Below are 15,500 nucleotides of genomic sequence, written 5' to 3' on the forward strand. Positions count from 1 at the left end.
TCTATAGCGATGAGTTTACAACACCATTAACATTTCACAGAGGATAATAATAAGTTCCATGTGATGATAGACCTATTTCTGTAGTTCTGCTGAAACTCATCAGAGTCAAAGAGGTGTAAAATGGTCTCAGTGCATCCATAACATGTGATCATTAACAGGTGATCTGTCCAATGCCAGACAACCAGTGACCATTAACACGTTTAATATCTGCATTTGAATGCATTTTCTATAGTGAATGAAGCATCAGCCATCATAGCGTGTTTTAACCTGGGAAAGAATGTGGGGTTTGTTCACTATAGCATTTAAAAAATGTTTTTAATAAAGTGCAGCCACAAGCCTATTGAAACTAACAATGACTTGACTTGTTTCCCATGAATATAGGATATGAGTATTATAAGAATGACTTATACTGCTCATGAATGAATACCTTACACTTACACTAAAGGATTTCACAGGCCTACACATTGGGATTTCACTGTAAATATAGATAAGTGATTAAATGAGAACAATAGAGCACAATTTGCTACAAGACTTTGAGGATTTGACAATATACTCATTTGTTGTTAGGCCATACCAGTCCTGTACAGAAACCCCACCACTGTCTTCTAAAGTCGAAACTAATTGAACTTACATTGCAACTTAATAAAATAAAAAATATAAAAGTACAGGGTGTGCGGTAGTATACTTGTTTGTACTTGTACTTGTTTGTACTTGTGTACTATTTATGAAGTCTGTTTGCAATACTTTAGGGGTGGGTGGCAGTTTGTGTTTTGAAAACAATAGTTTTGGAAAACTGTTTTTCTTGTTGTTTCTTCACCAGAGCTGGTTCTATGTCACTGAAATAATATGGAGCAATCATATAATAATGCCTCTGCTGCATGCAGTAACACTTCATTAATATCCACTTATTCAATATTATTAGACTGTACATATATTATCCAGATAGTCAGTTACTCCATATTGGATATAGATATTCATATATTAAATATGAAGCTTACAAAGCAATCTCACAGTTAACAGTTTATTTCTAGAATGTTGCATAGAGCATGACCTGGGGGAGGAGTCAGAGAGGGGTGGAGCACATGCAGCAGTTTGTTATGATTGGTGGCTGATGATTCTATTGTTACACACTTTGGCCAATCAGCACCAAGCAGATAGTAGTTCCTGTTGAGTCAAAACTCAGAAATGGACAAAATCTGGTCAGCATGACATCTCACACCTCAGAAACTACATCTCCAAGAATGCAGCAGCAAGATGGCTGCTCGTTACCTGATTAGGAGCACCTTAAAAGGAATGGAGCTTCAGTCATTCAAACAAACACCAGATGCAAACAGCAAAGACAACTCTTGGGTTTTACCTCCAAAGACGCCAATGGTCGGTGATATTGTATTGTTTTATTTACTTATGTATGTACTGTTTGATGTGGTTAAATATGGCTAATTGTGTTTAGTAGCTTCAACTGCTTCAGTCTGAAGCGGGGAAGGAACACATTAACTTGCTTGAGAGTTGGATTTAATTTATGTTTAATAGTATCTCTTTACAAAATAAGACCAAAGTTAGAAATTATTAAGAATTTAAAAGACTACTAAAATATGGACAATTCATGTTAAAGGTTTAAAATGCCTTGTTCAATTAGAGCTGATCTACAAGCTTAAGTTCAGCTATTTTCTTTAACTACTTATTCAATTTAAAATGCTAGATGTTTAAAGGTGAAGTAATTTGAAATGTTTAAAATGTTGACTTTAATAAGTTAATTTAAAAGACTTAATTTAGGCATTCATTGTTTAAGAACACTAATTGTTTAAAGACATTTGATTATTTAAGAATATTTAATGTTTAAAATCAAGAATGGTTAAAAATAACCTGTTGGTTTGAAAGGATTATCATTTGTTGTTTGGCAATGTTGTTAATCTTTTGTTTCTTTGTGTTCGAAGGTTTTCAACCTAACTGAAATGACCAGCCAATCACCAATGAAGCCAACACTGAGCGTAAAAGTTGGAAAATAAAAAATCATTGGATTGAGTTGGAAATTGGAGTTGTGTCCTTGTATTTCCTTTGGAGTGGGACAGAGTTGAACTTTACAGTTCCACCTCAGGCTCTCTGGTATAAGAAGAGTTTGTAGTTGTCCGTTCAGGATATCAATACTTTCTCATCTGACTGTGGACTCCAGGCTTGAAGTGAAGATGGACTCTCTCAACGCCACCTCAAATGATTCTGCTCAACAGAGAGGACCCAATGATCACCAAGACCTCTGTAAGTTACTTACTGTCTCTCTTTTTTTTTAAATCTAGTCATTTGTTTGTTTTGATTTATTTTAGCATTGACTACCAGTTTTGTGTCTTTTCTAGAATATAAAACTATTGTGGAATCGAAATATAAATGGATGCTAAATTGAAAATTGGGTACATTAACTCTACACTAGTTTTTGCTATTTTAAGTCCAGGAAGGCCTCTAAACATCATTTCCTTTTTCTTTCCAATTCAGTGTTGCATCAGTCTGACTTCCCTGTTCTACCAGAGGTGAATGAACAAAGAAGCTTGGCTAAGCAAAAATGCCACTGCTGTGATCAGTGTGGAAAACGCTTCCCTACAATGTCTAGACTTAAAATACACCAGAGAATTCACACTGGAGAGAAACCCTATGGATGTGATCAGTGTGGGCAACACTTCTCTCAAATAGAAAACCTTAAAAGACACCAGACCATTCACACTGGAGAGAAACCCTATGGATGTGATCAGTGTGGACAACACTTCTCTCAAACGTCCAGCCTTAAAAGCCACCAGAGAATTCACACTGGAGAGAAACCCTATGGATGTGATCAGTGTGGACAACACTTCTCTGACAAGTCCAACCTGAAAAGCCACCAGAGAATTCATACTGGAGAGAAACCCTATGGATGTGATCAGTGTGGGCAACACTTCTCTCAAATGGAAAACCTTAAAAGACACCAGACCATTCACACTGGAGAGAAACCCTATGGATGTGATCAGTGTGGTCACCACTTCTCTCAAATGGCACACCTTAAAGGCCACCAGAGAATTCACACCGGAGAGAACCCCTATGGATGTGATCAGTGTGGACAACACTTCTCTCAGTTGTCCAACCTTAAAAAACACCAGAGAATTCACACTGGAGAGAAACCCTATGGCTGTGATCATTGTGGACAACACTTCTCTGACAAGTCCAACCTGAAAAGCCACCAGAGAATTCATACTGGAGAGAAACCCTATGGATGTGATCAGTGTGGAAAACGCTTCCCTACAATGTCCAAACTTAAAAAACACCAGACCATTCACACTGGAGAGAAACCCTATGGATGTGATCAGTGTGGACAACACTTCTCTGACAAGTCCAACCTGAAAAGCCACCAGAGAATTCATACTGGGGAGAAACCCTATGGATGTGATCATTGTGGACAACACTTCTCTCAAATGGAAAACCTTAAAAGACACCAGACCATTCACACTGGAGAGAAACCCTATGGATGTGATCAGTGTGGACAACACTTCTCTGACAAGTCCAACCTGAAAAGCCACCAGATAATTCACACAGGAGAGAAACCATATGGATGTGATCAGTGTGGGCAACACTTCTCTCAAATAGAAAACCTTAAAAGACATCATAGAATTCACACAGGAGAGAAACCCTATGGATGTGATCAGTGTGGGCAACACTTTTCTCAAATAGAAAACCTTAAAAGCCACCAGAGAATTCACACTGGAGAGAAACCCAAATGATTGATGTGTGTGTGGAAAAGCCTTTGGTGTATATATTTTTTTGTGACCATACAGCTGTATGTATAGATCGATTTTGTTTAACTTGTTAATGGATTTTCTTATTGGACATTTTTCAAGACATTTTAAATTAGACACATTGTCTGTGACAGGGAAGAAATGAGTGCACATAATCACATTTTGTACATGTGTTGTAAGTATGGATGAAAAAAAAACGTGTTACAAAATACATATTGTGTACGTTCTTATATATATTATGGCTACAGCCATTGGTCAAATATATGAAAGGGGTATTTCACAGTTTGGGGCCATTTTAACAGAAGTCCATATACAAGCTTCCCATTGTATTTTCAAACACCATTTTAACCATGTTAGATTCATTGAACATATCCTGACGAAGACCCGAAGGGGTCGAAACGTTGTATCCTCTTCTCCATGGCCGGTGTGCGAACTACATCTCCTTTCATCAGATTAATTGAAAACACCCGTATTCTGGTGACTGATTGTCATGTTTGCGGGTGAGTGATTTTTATTACTTTAAATTCATTTTTTTGGTACAATACCTTTTCTACTTGATGAGGCTCTTTTTATTTCCTTTTTTTTTTTTTTAAATGTTTGACATTGCACTTTGACATCACAAGATGTATTATCTCTCTTTCCTACTCAGATCATGTTCTCAAATGGCCAATTATCTGGTTACCATTTCAGATTTGTCTCCATTCCAACTGAGAGAGAAATTAGCACACATTTATGAATATAGGCCTAATGTATTTTATAGTGATATATATGTGGTAAGCACATGTGAGCATTTTTTTTAATTAAAACCTGTGAACGAAATAGTGTGTCATAAGTTCTTAAATTCACAGTACTTCTCTTCATAGTACTAATATTTTTAACACATTTCATATTTATATTTGAATTAAGTCAAATCACTGAATATACCTTTAATCCACCCGACACTGATCGACATATACGTCACCAGCTGAGATTTGCGCTCTATTACTTTCTGATATGGAAACACACCTAAACTCAATGAAGAACATGGAAATAGTCATCAGTAAGGTTAAAATTGCAACCTGTTTAAAAAGCAGGTGGCTAGCGCACATCCAGTTCCTGGCTGGTGCTGGACTAAGGTAAGTGCAGTGAAGAGAAGAGAGTCCGCACACAGGTTTGCTCCAATGGTGTTCTTTTATTGAAACACCATAATAATATACAAAACGTTTCGACCGCAGGCGGCCTTCATCAGGTAAAATTGCAACCTGACCTAAAAACATTCAAGCACTTCCTCCAACTAGCTCAGCACAATTTCAACACATGCCCTCAGAGAGGCGCTAAAGATCCTTTGGAGGAAACAGAGAATGCCTCAACCTTAGGCCTCAACAGGACAGTTAAGTGTTGTTTTTGGCAGCAACATTTGATTTTAGTTTTAGTCAGTCTTTTGAATAGTTTTCACTTCGTTTTTTACTCGCCTGGAATGTTTTAGTGTTAGTCTAGTTTTAGTCGACTAAATATCATACAATTTTAGTCGACTAAATCTACAGTTGATTTAGTCAAACAAAATTTATTTTGGCGGGCCTTGATGCCGTCGTAATGACTGTTTTTACACTTACTATGCTATGATTACTTTTAGTCACCATGGCTTAGTTTTTATTCAGTTTCCATTTAGTTGTCGTCAGTGACAACACATGCCCTCAGAGAGGTGCTAAAGATCCTTTGGAGGAAACAGAGAATGCCTCAACCTTAGGCCTCAACAGGACAGTTAAGTGTTGTTTTTGGCAGCAACATTTGATTTTAGTTTTAGTCAGTCTTTTGAATAGTTTTCACTTAGTTTTTTACTCGCCTGGAATGTTTTAGTGTTAGTCTAGTTTTAGTCGACTAAATATCATACAATTTTAGTCGACTAAATCTACAGTTGATTTAGTCAAACAAATTTTATTTTGGCGGGCCTTGATGCCGTCGTAATGACTGTTTTTACACTTACTATGCTATGATTACTTTTAGTCACCATGGCTTAGTTTTTATTCAGTTTCCATTTAGTTGTCGTCAGTGACAAAAGGGTAGTCGACTGACATTTTTCTTCTTAGTTTTAGTCGACAAAAACAACACTGTTACCCGCATGTGCTTTATACTGTGTTTTATGTTACCTTAACCCATTTTGGGCGGGTGTTAGCATTATGTTATGCTTTAGCTATTGAAATAGCAGATCTACAAGCTCATAGCGCGCCACCGAGTGGCGCGCTACGAGCTTGTAGCTCTGCTATTTTTGAAAAATCGAAGAACGACTGACATAGAAATATAGCTTTTTCAGAAAACTGTCAGGATGTAGAAGACATTTTTTAGAATCTGATCTTAGGTCAAAATGGGTTAAATGCTTTGCTGTACACCAAATCGCCCTTCGGGGACAAACAAATAAATGAACCTGAACCTGAAGTGGCAAATGGTTTCATTAGTCACAGTACTAACTACTAAAACTACTAAATTACTACCATGGTTATCAGCAGTGGTGGAAAAAGTACTCAATTGTTTTACTTAAGTAAAAGTACTTAGTTACTTTCCACCACTGGTTATCAGGCTTTTAGGCCTCAGGGTGGGAGGACGACTGCGCCCCTCCCCCTCACACAACACAATGTTGGGTCAAACCATGTGACCTCCATTGGAAATGCATTGGGCCGCTGGGCGGCCATGACACAACACCCAACGAGCACAGAGAATTGCATGAAAGGTGTGAGCTCAGCCTCACTCAGACCTTTACTGCATTGCTGTACGCTTGTTGGATGAATGTTGTGTAGTGTCATGGCCGCCCCAATGCATTTCCAATGGGAGTCACATGGTTTGACACAACATTTGTGTTGTATGAGGGGGAGGGGTGCAGTCGAAACACAGCCGAAAGCCATACAACAGCTTGTAGTCCAAAATGTGGACTACAAACCATGTGACTTCCATTGGAAATGCATTGGGCCGGCCATGACACTACACAACATTCATGCAACAAGCATACCGCAATGCAGTAAAGGTCTGAGTGAGGCCATAGGCCTCACTCAGACATTTCGATCTAGCATACAACATTGATGCATGCTTGTTGTGAGTGTCCCAATGCATTTCCAATGGAAGTCACATGGTTTGTAGTCCACATTTTGGACTACAAGCTGCTGTATGGCTTTCGGCTGTGTTTCGACTGCGCCCGCCCGCCCCCCCCCCTTTCAGAGCCAACGTTTTTAACTCAAATCTTTGCTTCTGGGGGGGTCCCTGGAACAACATATTTTCAGATGGGGGTCGGCGGCCAATTACATATAATATAGGGGTCCTTGACATGAAAATGTTTGAGAACCACTGACATAGAAACATGAGGTTTTTCAGAAAACTGTCAGGATTTAGAAGACATTTTGTAGAATCGTCCTCAGGTCTAAATGGGTTAAGCATTTGCTGCGATGCATTGGTTGGCTTTTGTCATTGCAATATCGGCTCGAAGATTATATGCAGAATATCAGACTCAAGGCAGCCCTCCCCTGGGCCAATAGGCCTATCTCACAGCATTTCCCCGCCCCCTTTCCACGCCCCCTTTTGGAGCTAGTGGTGTTATTTTTTTTTGCGGTCCATAGGCTTCCATGTTAAAAGAGGTATTTTCACAAGCCACAAACTATACCGTTTTGTAAAGGCATGGTTTATTCTACTTATTTGAGTTGTTATACCATTGTGTTTTCTTCATATTATTATCGGTCTTTGACATTTCAACATTAGGAAATGTACTTAGATTCTCCAGAGAAAAAAAGTGTAAATACCTACAAAGTGTAAATACCTAATGTTAAATGACACCACTATCTACCGGAAGTGGGCGTGGAAAGGGGGCTGTGAGATAGGCCTATTACAGGGACGTGCAGAGAGTGTTAGGGGGGCAGGGGCTGAAATCCCGTATAAGAGGGCACTTTTGGACAAAAATAACGAAAATAGCAGATCTACAAGCTCACAACGCGTCGCGCTGCGACGCGTTGAGAGCTTGTAGATCAGCTATTTTCGGGGCGCAAACGAGCACTCTTTAGACAATTTACAATTTAGGCATTTAGCAGACGCTCTTAATCCAGAGCGATTTACATTAAGCAATAACAAAAGCATGGCATACATCACATATATAAAAAGTATAGTTATCATGAATCATGAGTAAACTAAGAACGTGACAGTGGAGTATCTATGTAAGCTATACATACTATACTATATAATATATTATACATGTGTACTATAAAGTGCTATGACTACATAAAGTGCAATTCTATTTCTAGAGCTGTCTACGTAACAAGCTATAAGTCTGTTTAAAATACTAATCCCTTGACTCCTTCAAAACCGCTCTCAAAGGGCACCTACGGATGGCTGCAATTCGAAACTGGCCCCCGTAAAATCTGACCCCCCCCCCCACCGCCCTCCCCCTTTTTCCCCTCACTGTATATGTTTCTTTTCCCTTTTTACCTCCATTATGATGAATTCCTGTACTGTTCTTTGTCTATATAGAAGTGTCTATTTGTACGTCTCTAAATGTTTTGATGATTTGAACATGGTGGACCCTGTTGTAAACAAGTGTAATGCTTAATTGGGTCGTCACAGTTAACAGCCTTTGTATTGAGTTTGTGCTTGAAATGTACTGTAATTTTCAATCAATCAATCAATCAATCTAAGTCTACATAATGTGCTATCTAAGGGGCTAGGCTAGGGCAAGTGCTACGGGCCATGGTGGAGTCTGAAGAGGTGGGTTTTCAGACTACTAGCTAGTGGAGATGCGGTGGAGATGCGGTGTGTACGACATGGATTTCTATAAACACATTTGTTCAATGAAAAATGCTACGTTCCAAATTCATTCTCCTGAATGCTGCCTTCCGGCATGGCATGGAAAGGAGTGGCATTTGCATTTCTTCCACTATAGTAAATGCTGCATTCATTCGTGGTCTGGAAAGGGCAGTTGTTTTACAGACGGGTAAAAGGGCAGGGGCTGAAGCCCCCTTTGATGTCTATGTGTGCACGTGCCTGCATGGCCTTTAGGGGCCCTCCTACCACCACACCCTCGCAGGTCAGACACGGGGGGCCCCCCCTGCAGGGCCTCATTGGCCTGGTCCGGTCCATAACCTGTCCATGCTTCCCACACATATGAGTTGAGACATTTAATTTGCACTAGCAGACTTTTCCCATTTCCAAACGTCATGTTCTAAACTCTAAAGTCATGTTGCAGGCTTTAATTTTGACTGCTGCTTAATGCTGACACTGCAGAAACACTCACACAGATGAATGGAAATCCACAATACAATACAATACAATAAGTCTTGAAACGTTTTTGTGTCATCCTTGAAATCCTATTCCATGTAAGCCACGTAATTGTCCTTATTGAAGTGACTAGTTAACAAAAAATAAACTAAATTCAACCCATAAGATGATGGTTGAATTGATTAGAAATTATAGTCTGAAAGTTATAGGCTGATAGCCTATAACCATGCAGGAGTCTCCTGCCAGGCTTTCTGCAGTATAGAAAGCCATGGTTTATCCATTCCAAATTATAATTAATTATAGTCCGGCACTGCAGTCAACAGGCTTCTTTTGTTTAAAGTGCAAAATTTGGTAACTAGTCTTTTTTATTGGCCTAAAATATTATCTATTACATTCGTGAATCCACTTGTGACCATACCATTAACATCCTATATAAGGCAAAAATGTCAAAATGTCATTATGCTGTAAGTAGCATGTTTTCATAACGATTGGCTATGTTTTTAGCCCAAGGAGTGTTTTTTTGTGCAAATGTTAACTAGAGATGTCCCGATACTGTATCGGTATCGGAAAAGTTTCGGTATCGGCCCTTATTTGTCATATCGGGTCATATCGGTATCTTCAAATATGCCAGTCTAACCACCGATCCGACACAGGGGTAAGGGGTTGACACTATGGCAGGTAAATATAATGTTGGGGCATGTGGAGTTTGCTTTGGAGTTGCCCAAACTGCAAGTGCACATTTGAGTGAGGAGTCTGCTAAAAACACAACACAGAGATATATAGCTAGATAGCAATAAACACAAGACGAGATCACAACACTGGTATCAGTATTTGGTATCGGTATCGGCTAACACAGAAATTGTGGTATCGGGATCGGATCGTAAAAACGAAAAAAGTGTATCGGGACATCCCTATGCAAAACTAATGCTTGAAATGGATTCAGAATGATGAAAAACCCCTAGTTTGACATATGTCACATGCTACATAAAGCATAATGCAAATTTGAAAATCTTGCCTTATAGGATGTTAATGGTATGGTCACATATATAAACCCCTATAAAAAAAAGCCGGTCAGCAAGTGGATTCATGAATGTATGTACTGTATATAGACAATATTTTAGGCCAATAAAAAATATATCAATTTCCACACACACGCACGTGCACACACGTGCATGCACGCGCGCAGTCACACACACACACACACACACACACACACACACACACACACACACACACACAGACACACACACACACACACACACACACACACACACACACACACACACACACACACACACACACACACACACACACACACACACACACACACACACACACACACACACACACACACACACACAAACACACACACACACACACACAGGGCCCTTACCTCTTTCTACGAGTAATAGAAAGAAACGTCTTTTGCAAAAAACTTTTTTTTTCAGTTCACAGTAGGCTATTGTTCCATGTTCCGTGTGTGTCCCCGTCCGTCCGTCTGTGTACAGCTAATCTCCGGCACCGTTAACCCGGTTGATGCCAAATTTTGCACACATACTCCCTGGATGCCAAAGATGAACCTCTGCCCCAAATTTTCCAGAACGGCCTGTTATAGCGCCACCAGGAGGCCGACTTTTGAAAAACACATTTTTTGATATTACTCTTCCAGATTGTGTCCAAAAATCCTGCAAATCGTTACACACTATCTCTATAGTCATGTGTTCAAGACGGAACTCCCTCTAGTACCCCCAGGGGTCCCCGGACCCCACTTTGGGCACCCTACAGGGGGTCATTGAGGGGCCCCCAAAGCCCAAATTAGTATTTTATTTGGCCACGGCGGACCCCCATCTGAAAATGTTCTGTGACAGGGACCCCCAGCTGACAATCCACAATGGAAATAATTCGGGGATCCCCTGGCACAGGGCTGCTTTTCATGTAGACCAGAGTCAGACTTAACATAATGTGTTCTATAGTAAGAGAAACCTATGCAAATCTGGGAACTAAATCGTTACCAAGAAATGTCTTCACCAATATGTTTCTAAAGGTGTCCAATAACATGTACTAAAAGATTGAAATTCAACTCCCGTGGGAAATTTGAGTTATTCGCATAATATGTGACCATACCATAAGGCAAAAAAGTCCAAATTTCATCGTTCTTTAAGTAGAATGTGACATATGAAACTAGGGGGTTTTCATGATTCTGAATCCATTCCAAGCATTCGTTTTGCACAAAAAACACTCATTGGGAGGAAAACAGCCATAGCCCTCATCACAAATGTGATGAGGTCAGTGGATGGCATTCGAACATGGGGCTAAATATGTATTTTTTTACAACATTTTATAGCGATTTATTTTTTTATCATTTACTATAGTCCTACTAGACCCCAGGAAATTACATCTGGCCACAAAAGATCACAGGATCTACCTAATGTGAAGGGGGGTAGCCTACTATAGGGGGCTGCTATACTGTGTTGTATGGCTCAACATGCCAGTTTGTCACCCCCTTCACATTCAGTGATCTTTTGTGGCCAAATGTAATTTCTTGGGGTCTAGTAGGACTATAGTAAATAATAAAAAAATAAATCGCTATAAAAAATTGTAAAAAAAATACATAGTTATAGCCCCATGTTCGAATGCCCCCGCCCCCCTGTCAAAAATAGCTAAAATCCCTAAAACGAAAGAAAGCAGCAAATGAGAAAAAAACAACACACTTTTACTTTCTCTAATAACACCTAAAACATGAACCTTGGTTGAAAAAAACTAAAGTTGTCCTTTAATGGTATGGTCATATATTATGCAAATAACTCAAATTTCCCACGGGAGTTGAATTTCAATCTTTTAGTTAGTACATGTTATTAGACACCTTTAGAAACACATTGGTGAAGAAATTGGTAACGATTTATAGTTCCCAGATTGGTCAAATACCTGATAAAATGCCCTTTACTATCTGGGGGTCAGTAGAGAAGATCTGTCTGGTTGCTCTACACGAAAAAGCAGCACCGGTCCCTTTAATGACGCAGGGCTGACGTCACGTGCTCGCTGTGTGAAGGAGGTGTTCCAGGAAGCGCGATCGACGAGGAGGAGGAGCGGACACACACACACAGACAGGAGGCCTCACTCACCAACCAACCATACCGTCCATCCATGATCCATCGATTCATCACAAGCGCCTCTTGCACACATAAGCACTTCTCCTCCTCCAGTCGGCGTAATAAACAACGCTCATTCCGTGCATGACACTTTCATGGGGGGCTACCGCTGAACACCCATGGAGCCTCAAGAGGAAAAGCCGATCATCTATACCATGGAAAACAAGCCGATCGTAACATGTGAGTTGTTTCTGTTGTTGGTGGGCAGTTGTCTTATTTATTTCACAACACCACAGCCTTTTTGACAAGCATAGCTATAGCTAAAGCTTCTTAGCTAACCCCCCCCCCCCGGCTAATGTGACACATTCTCCGGGGCGACCCGGTTCCCCCGACCCCCCCAGTACCGGTACCGGGTTCGTTCGGTGTCTTGTCTGATCTTGTCTGTCTAAGCTGCTACAATGTCGGGCTTGTGCATGGCCTGTCTGTCTGTCCTCTCCCCCGATCGTCTGCTTATCAACACCCACCACCATCATTTGAAATGGATGATAACAAGTCACTGTGGTGGTTATCAGGCTAACGTTGCTATAGGTCGGCTAATACTAGGGGCCTTGTTCCTCGTACGTCACAGTAACGGCTGGTAGGTTGCAGCAGTTATGGGATCGCAGCTCGAACGTTTACCTGGCTGCTGTCACACTGTCTGTCACCAAGCAGGACTTGTTCACCTTGCTGGGTTGTTAGGCTATAGAGACACGCCGTGCCGTGCACACGATCGTGACTGGAACAAACGGTGGATCGAGCGATCAGGGGGCTTATATTCTGACAAGACATACAGACAGGCAATCCGCCATTCTGATGATCTGATCTGTCACTTTGTTACTGTGTGACATAATGTATCCACTTGTCTTAGTTGGAACTCGATCGTCTCCGAGGGAGTGTGTCCAAATGTAGCCTAGAGACGGATCAACGGGTGCGTTTGGTTACATTTATAGTACACTACAGTGACTACACACTCTTCTTGAGAGTTTACGAATGGATACACTATTTGGTTACTTGTAGCTATCTATAGTCTCTTCTTCTACACTCTACAAATGGATACATCATCATAACATTGATCTGTTTTACTGTGTGGTCTCTCTCTCTCATGGAAGCTGATTATTATAAGATGGGGTTATTTTAGGAATTGACCCCCGGCTGGTGCTGCGGCCATGCAAGCTGCGAACTGGACGCTTCTATAGGTTGCTCCATTTTTAGGGTTGAACTCAACACTTTTTTGAACACAGTCTGATGCAAAGCTCTTATGGTTGTCAAATATGATTGTGAATCATGTAGTGTAATATCCAACACGATTGCTAAATGAAATATCTCTATTTTGCTATGCATGTCATATTGTAGGCCACTAGGCCACCGCCATAACATGCTCGTATATGCTGAGTAGTTTCAGCAGGTCAAAGTCTGAGTTTTGTGGTGTTAAACGTAGTAGCTTACTGTACATTTTTGAAGTGACATTTTGAATGGAGACTCACTCATTCGCCTACCAGTGATTCTGTATAGGATAGAGCATGGCATATACAATTATAATACATTTATTTATGTCTCGATCAGTCTGTCATGGCTCTGTTTTCACGGTTTACTTGAGTCTTAATAGCGTGCCTTGAGCTAATCTTCTAGTTATACTGTCAGATTACTCCCCATTGGGGAACTTGTGTGTGTGTGTGTGTGTGTGTGTGTGTGTGTGTGTGTGTGTGTGTGTGTGTGTGTGTGTGTGTGTGTGTGTGTGTGTGTGTGTGTGTGTGTGTGTGTGTGTGTGTGTGTGTGTGTGTGTGTGTGTGTGTGTGTGTGTGTGTGTGTGTGTGTGTGTGTGTGTGTGTCAGTCAAAAAAGTGGTACTTGAACTTTGAGTCTGGGGAAATGCCTGAGGTGAAGGCATTCCAGTCTGTCTGTCTGTCAGACAGCAATGGTTATGATGACTGATGAAACACAAAAAATGGGACAGCTGAGCGTCGGACACTAGTTCTACTGCCTGTCCGTCAAGGCAGCGAAAGTTAGAAGGAAACTATAACGTTACTTATACGTCAAGGTCCAATCACGTCAAGGTCCAATCACGTCAAGGTCCAATCACGTCAAGGTCCAATCACGTCAAGGTCCAATCACGTCAAGGTCCAATCACGTCACGGCTTCATGAGGATCTCGGAGTAGACTTAACCCATTTAGACCTGAGAAAAGATTCTACAAATGTCTTCTAAATCCTGACAGTTTTCTGAAAAACCTCATGTTTCTATGTCAGTGGTGCTCAATATTTCATGTTAAGGACCCCTAGAATGATATGTAATTGGCCACCGACCCCCCCCCCCCATCTGAAAATATGTTGTTCCAGGGACCTCACCCCAGAAGCAAAGATATGAGTTAAAAATGTTTGCTCTGAATGAATATATATTCAAAGATCTGCGCCCAACATTTTCACGATTTTTCAAAAATAGCAGACCTACAAGCTCATAGCACTCGGTGCCGCGCTATGAGCTTGTAGATCTGCTATTTTTCAATAGCTAAATTCTAACATAAACCAAAAGCGGTTCCCGCCCAGTGTTCAGCTCAGTCTATGACATCAGTTATCTATATGTATCCGACTATGACATGTGACTACATGTCGTTGCTATTGGGTAGAAACGTCTTCCATATTTTAAGTTTTTGTGCTTTTTCGTAAATTACAAATCACACAAAAGTAGCAGATCTGCAAGCTCGAAGCGCGGCGTGAAGCGGCATTGCTTTGTCATTTTGTAAATCTGCTATTTTAGAATTGTATCTACCGATTTTTATCTCCTGAATTTTCCATCCGACTGACGGAGACGATATTTAGGAATGGTTTCAGCCCAATCCCATGCAGTCTCATTTCACTTCCATTCATAAGATTATTAAAGTTCAATTCAAGAAACATTGTGAACAATATTATGTGTGGAGCTGCATGTGCACAAGACATTGGCACATGCTCATGACGTTGGTGCTGCTCAGTCCAGTCAGTGGTTTTGCGAGATTAGTTTCCGGCACACACACACACACACACACACACAGCTAGAGTTGTCCCGATACCATTTTTTTTCCAGACCGAGTACGAGTACAAGTACTTAATTTTATAGTACTCACCAAGTACCGATACGAGTACTTTATTTATGTTGAGTAACCACTTATTTTACCACCTTTTTCTCATAGATGCAGATGGATCTCCGATCTACACTTGCCGCTTGTCATTTATGCTTGTAGATCGGCTGTTTTTGGTGATTTGCTGCAGTGTTGGGTCAGACGTGCTCCCGTTGCATTCGTTCAGCCTATAGTGTCAATTGGATGTTTTGGTACTCGGGTCGGGTCAGAGTATCGGGGCCGGTTCCGAGTACTTGAGGGTGGTATCGGTAATACCACTATCGGAACAACTCTACTAAACA

The 15,500-nt window shown here is 40.7% G+C and overlaps 1 protein-coding gene and 1 long non-coding RNA gene across 2 annotated transcripts in view; both read left to right on the forward strand.

Annotated features, from left to right (window-relative positions):
• The first annotated feature begins 1,314 nt into the window (after positions 1-1,314).
• On the forward strand, positions 1,315-4,511 carry LOC306935451. The gene is made up of 3 exons (XR_013791392.1): positions 1,315-1,374; positions 1,935-2,253; positions 2,485-4,511. It is a non-coding gene; the product is annotated as an uncharacterized lncRNA (long non-coding RNA).
• A 7,527-nt stretch (positions 4,512-12,038) lies between these two features.
• Positions 12,039-15,500, forward strand: part of trappc10 (trafficking protein particle complex subunit 10) — a gene marked incomplete at its 3' end in the record, with an annotated part of 82,659 nt that continues 79,197 nt past the window's right edge. The window contains exon 1 of the mRNA XM_079518623.1: positions 12,039-12,307. Within this exon, the coding sequence (XP_079374749.1) occupies positions 12,247-12,307 (61 nt within the window). The 5' untranslated portion in view covers positions 12,039-12,246. The remainder of the gene's footprint in view (positions 12,308-15,500) is intronic.

The sequence above is a fragment of the Electrona antarctica genome (assembly GCF_951216825.1).
Source record: "Electrona antarctica genome assembly, chromosome: 13".
NCBI lineage: Eukaryota > Metazoa > Chordata > Actinopteri > Myctophiformes > Myctophidae > Electrona > Electrona antarctica.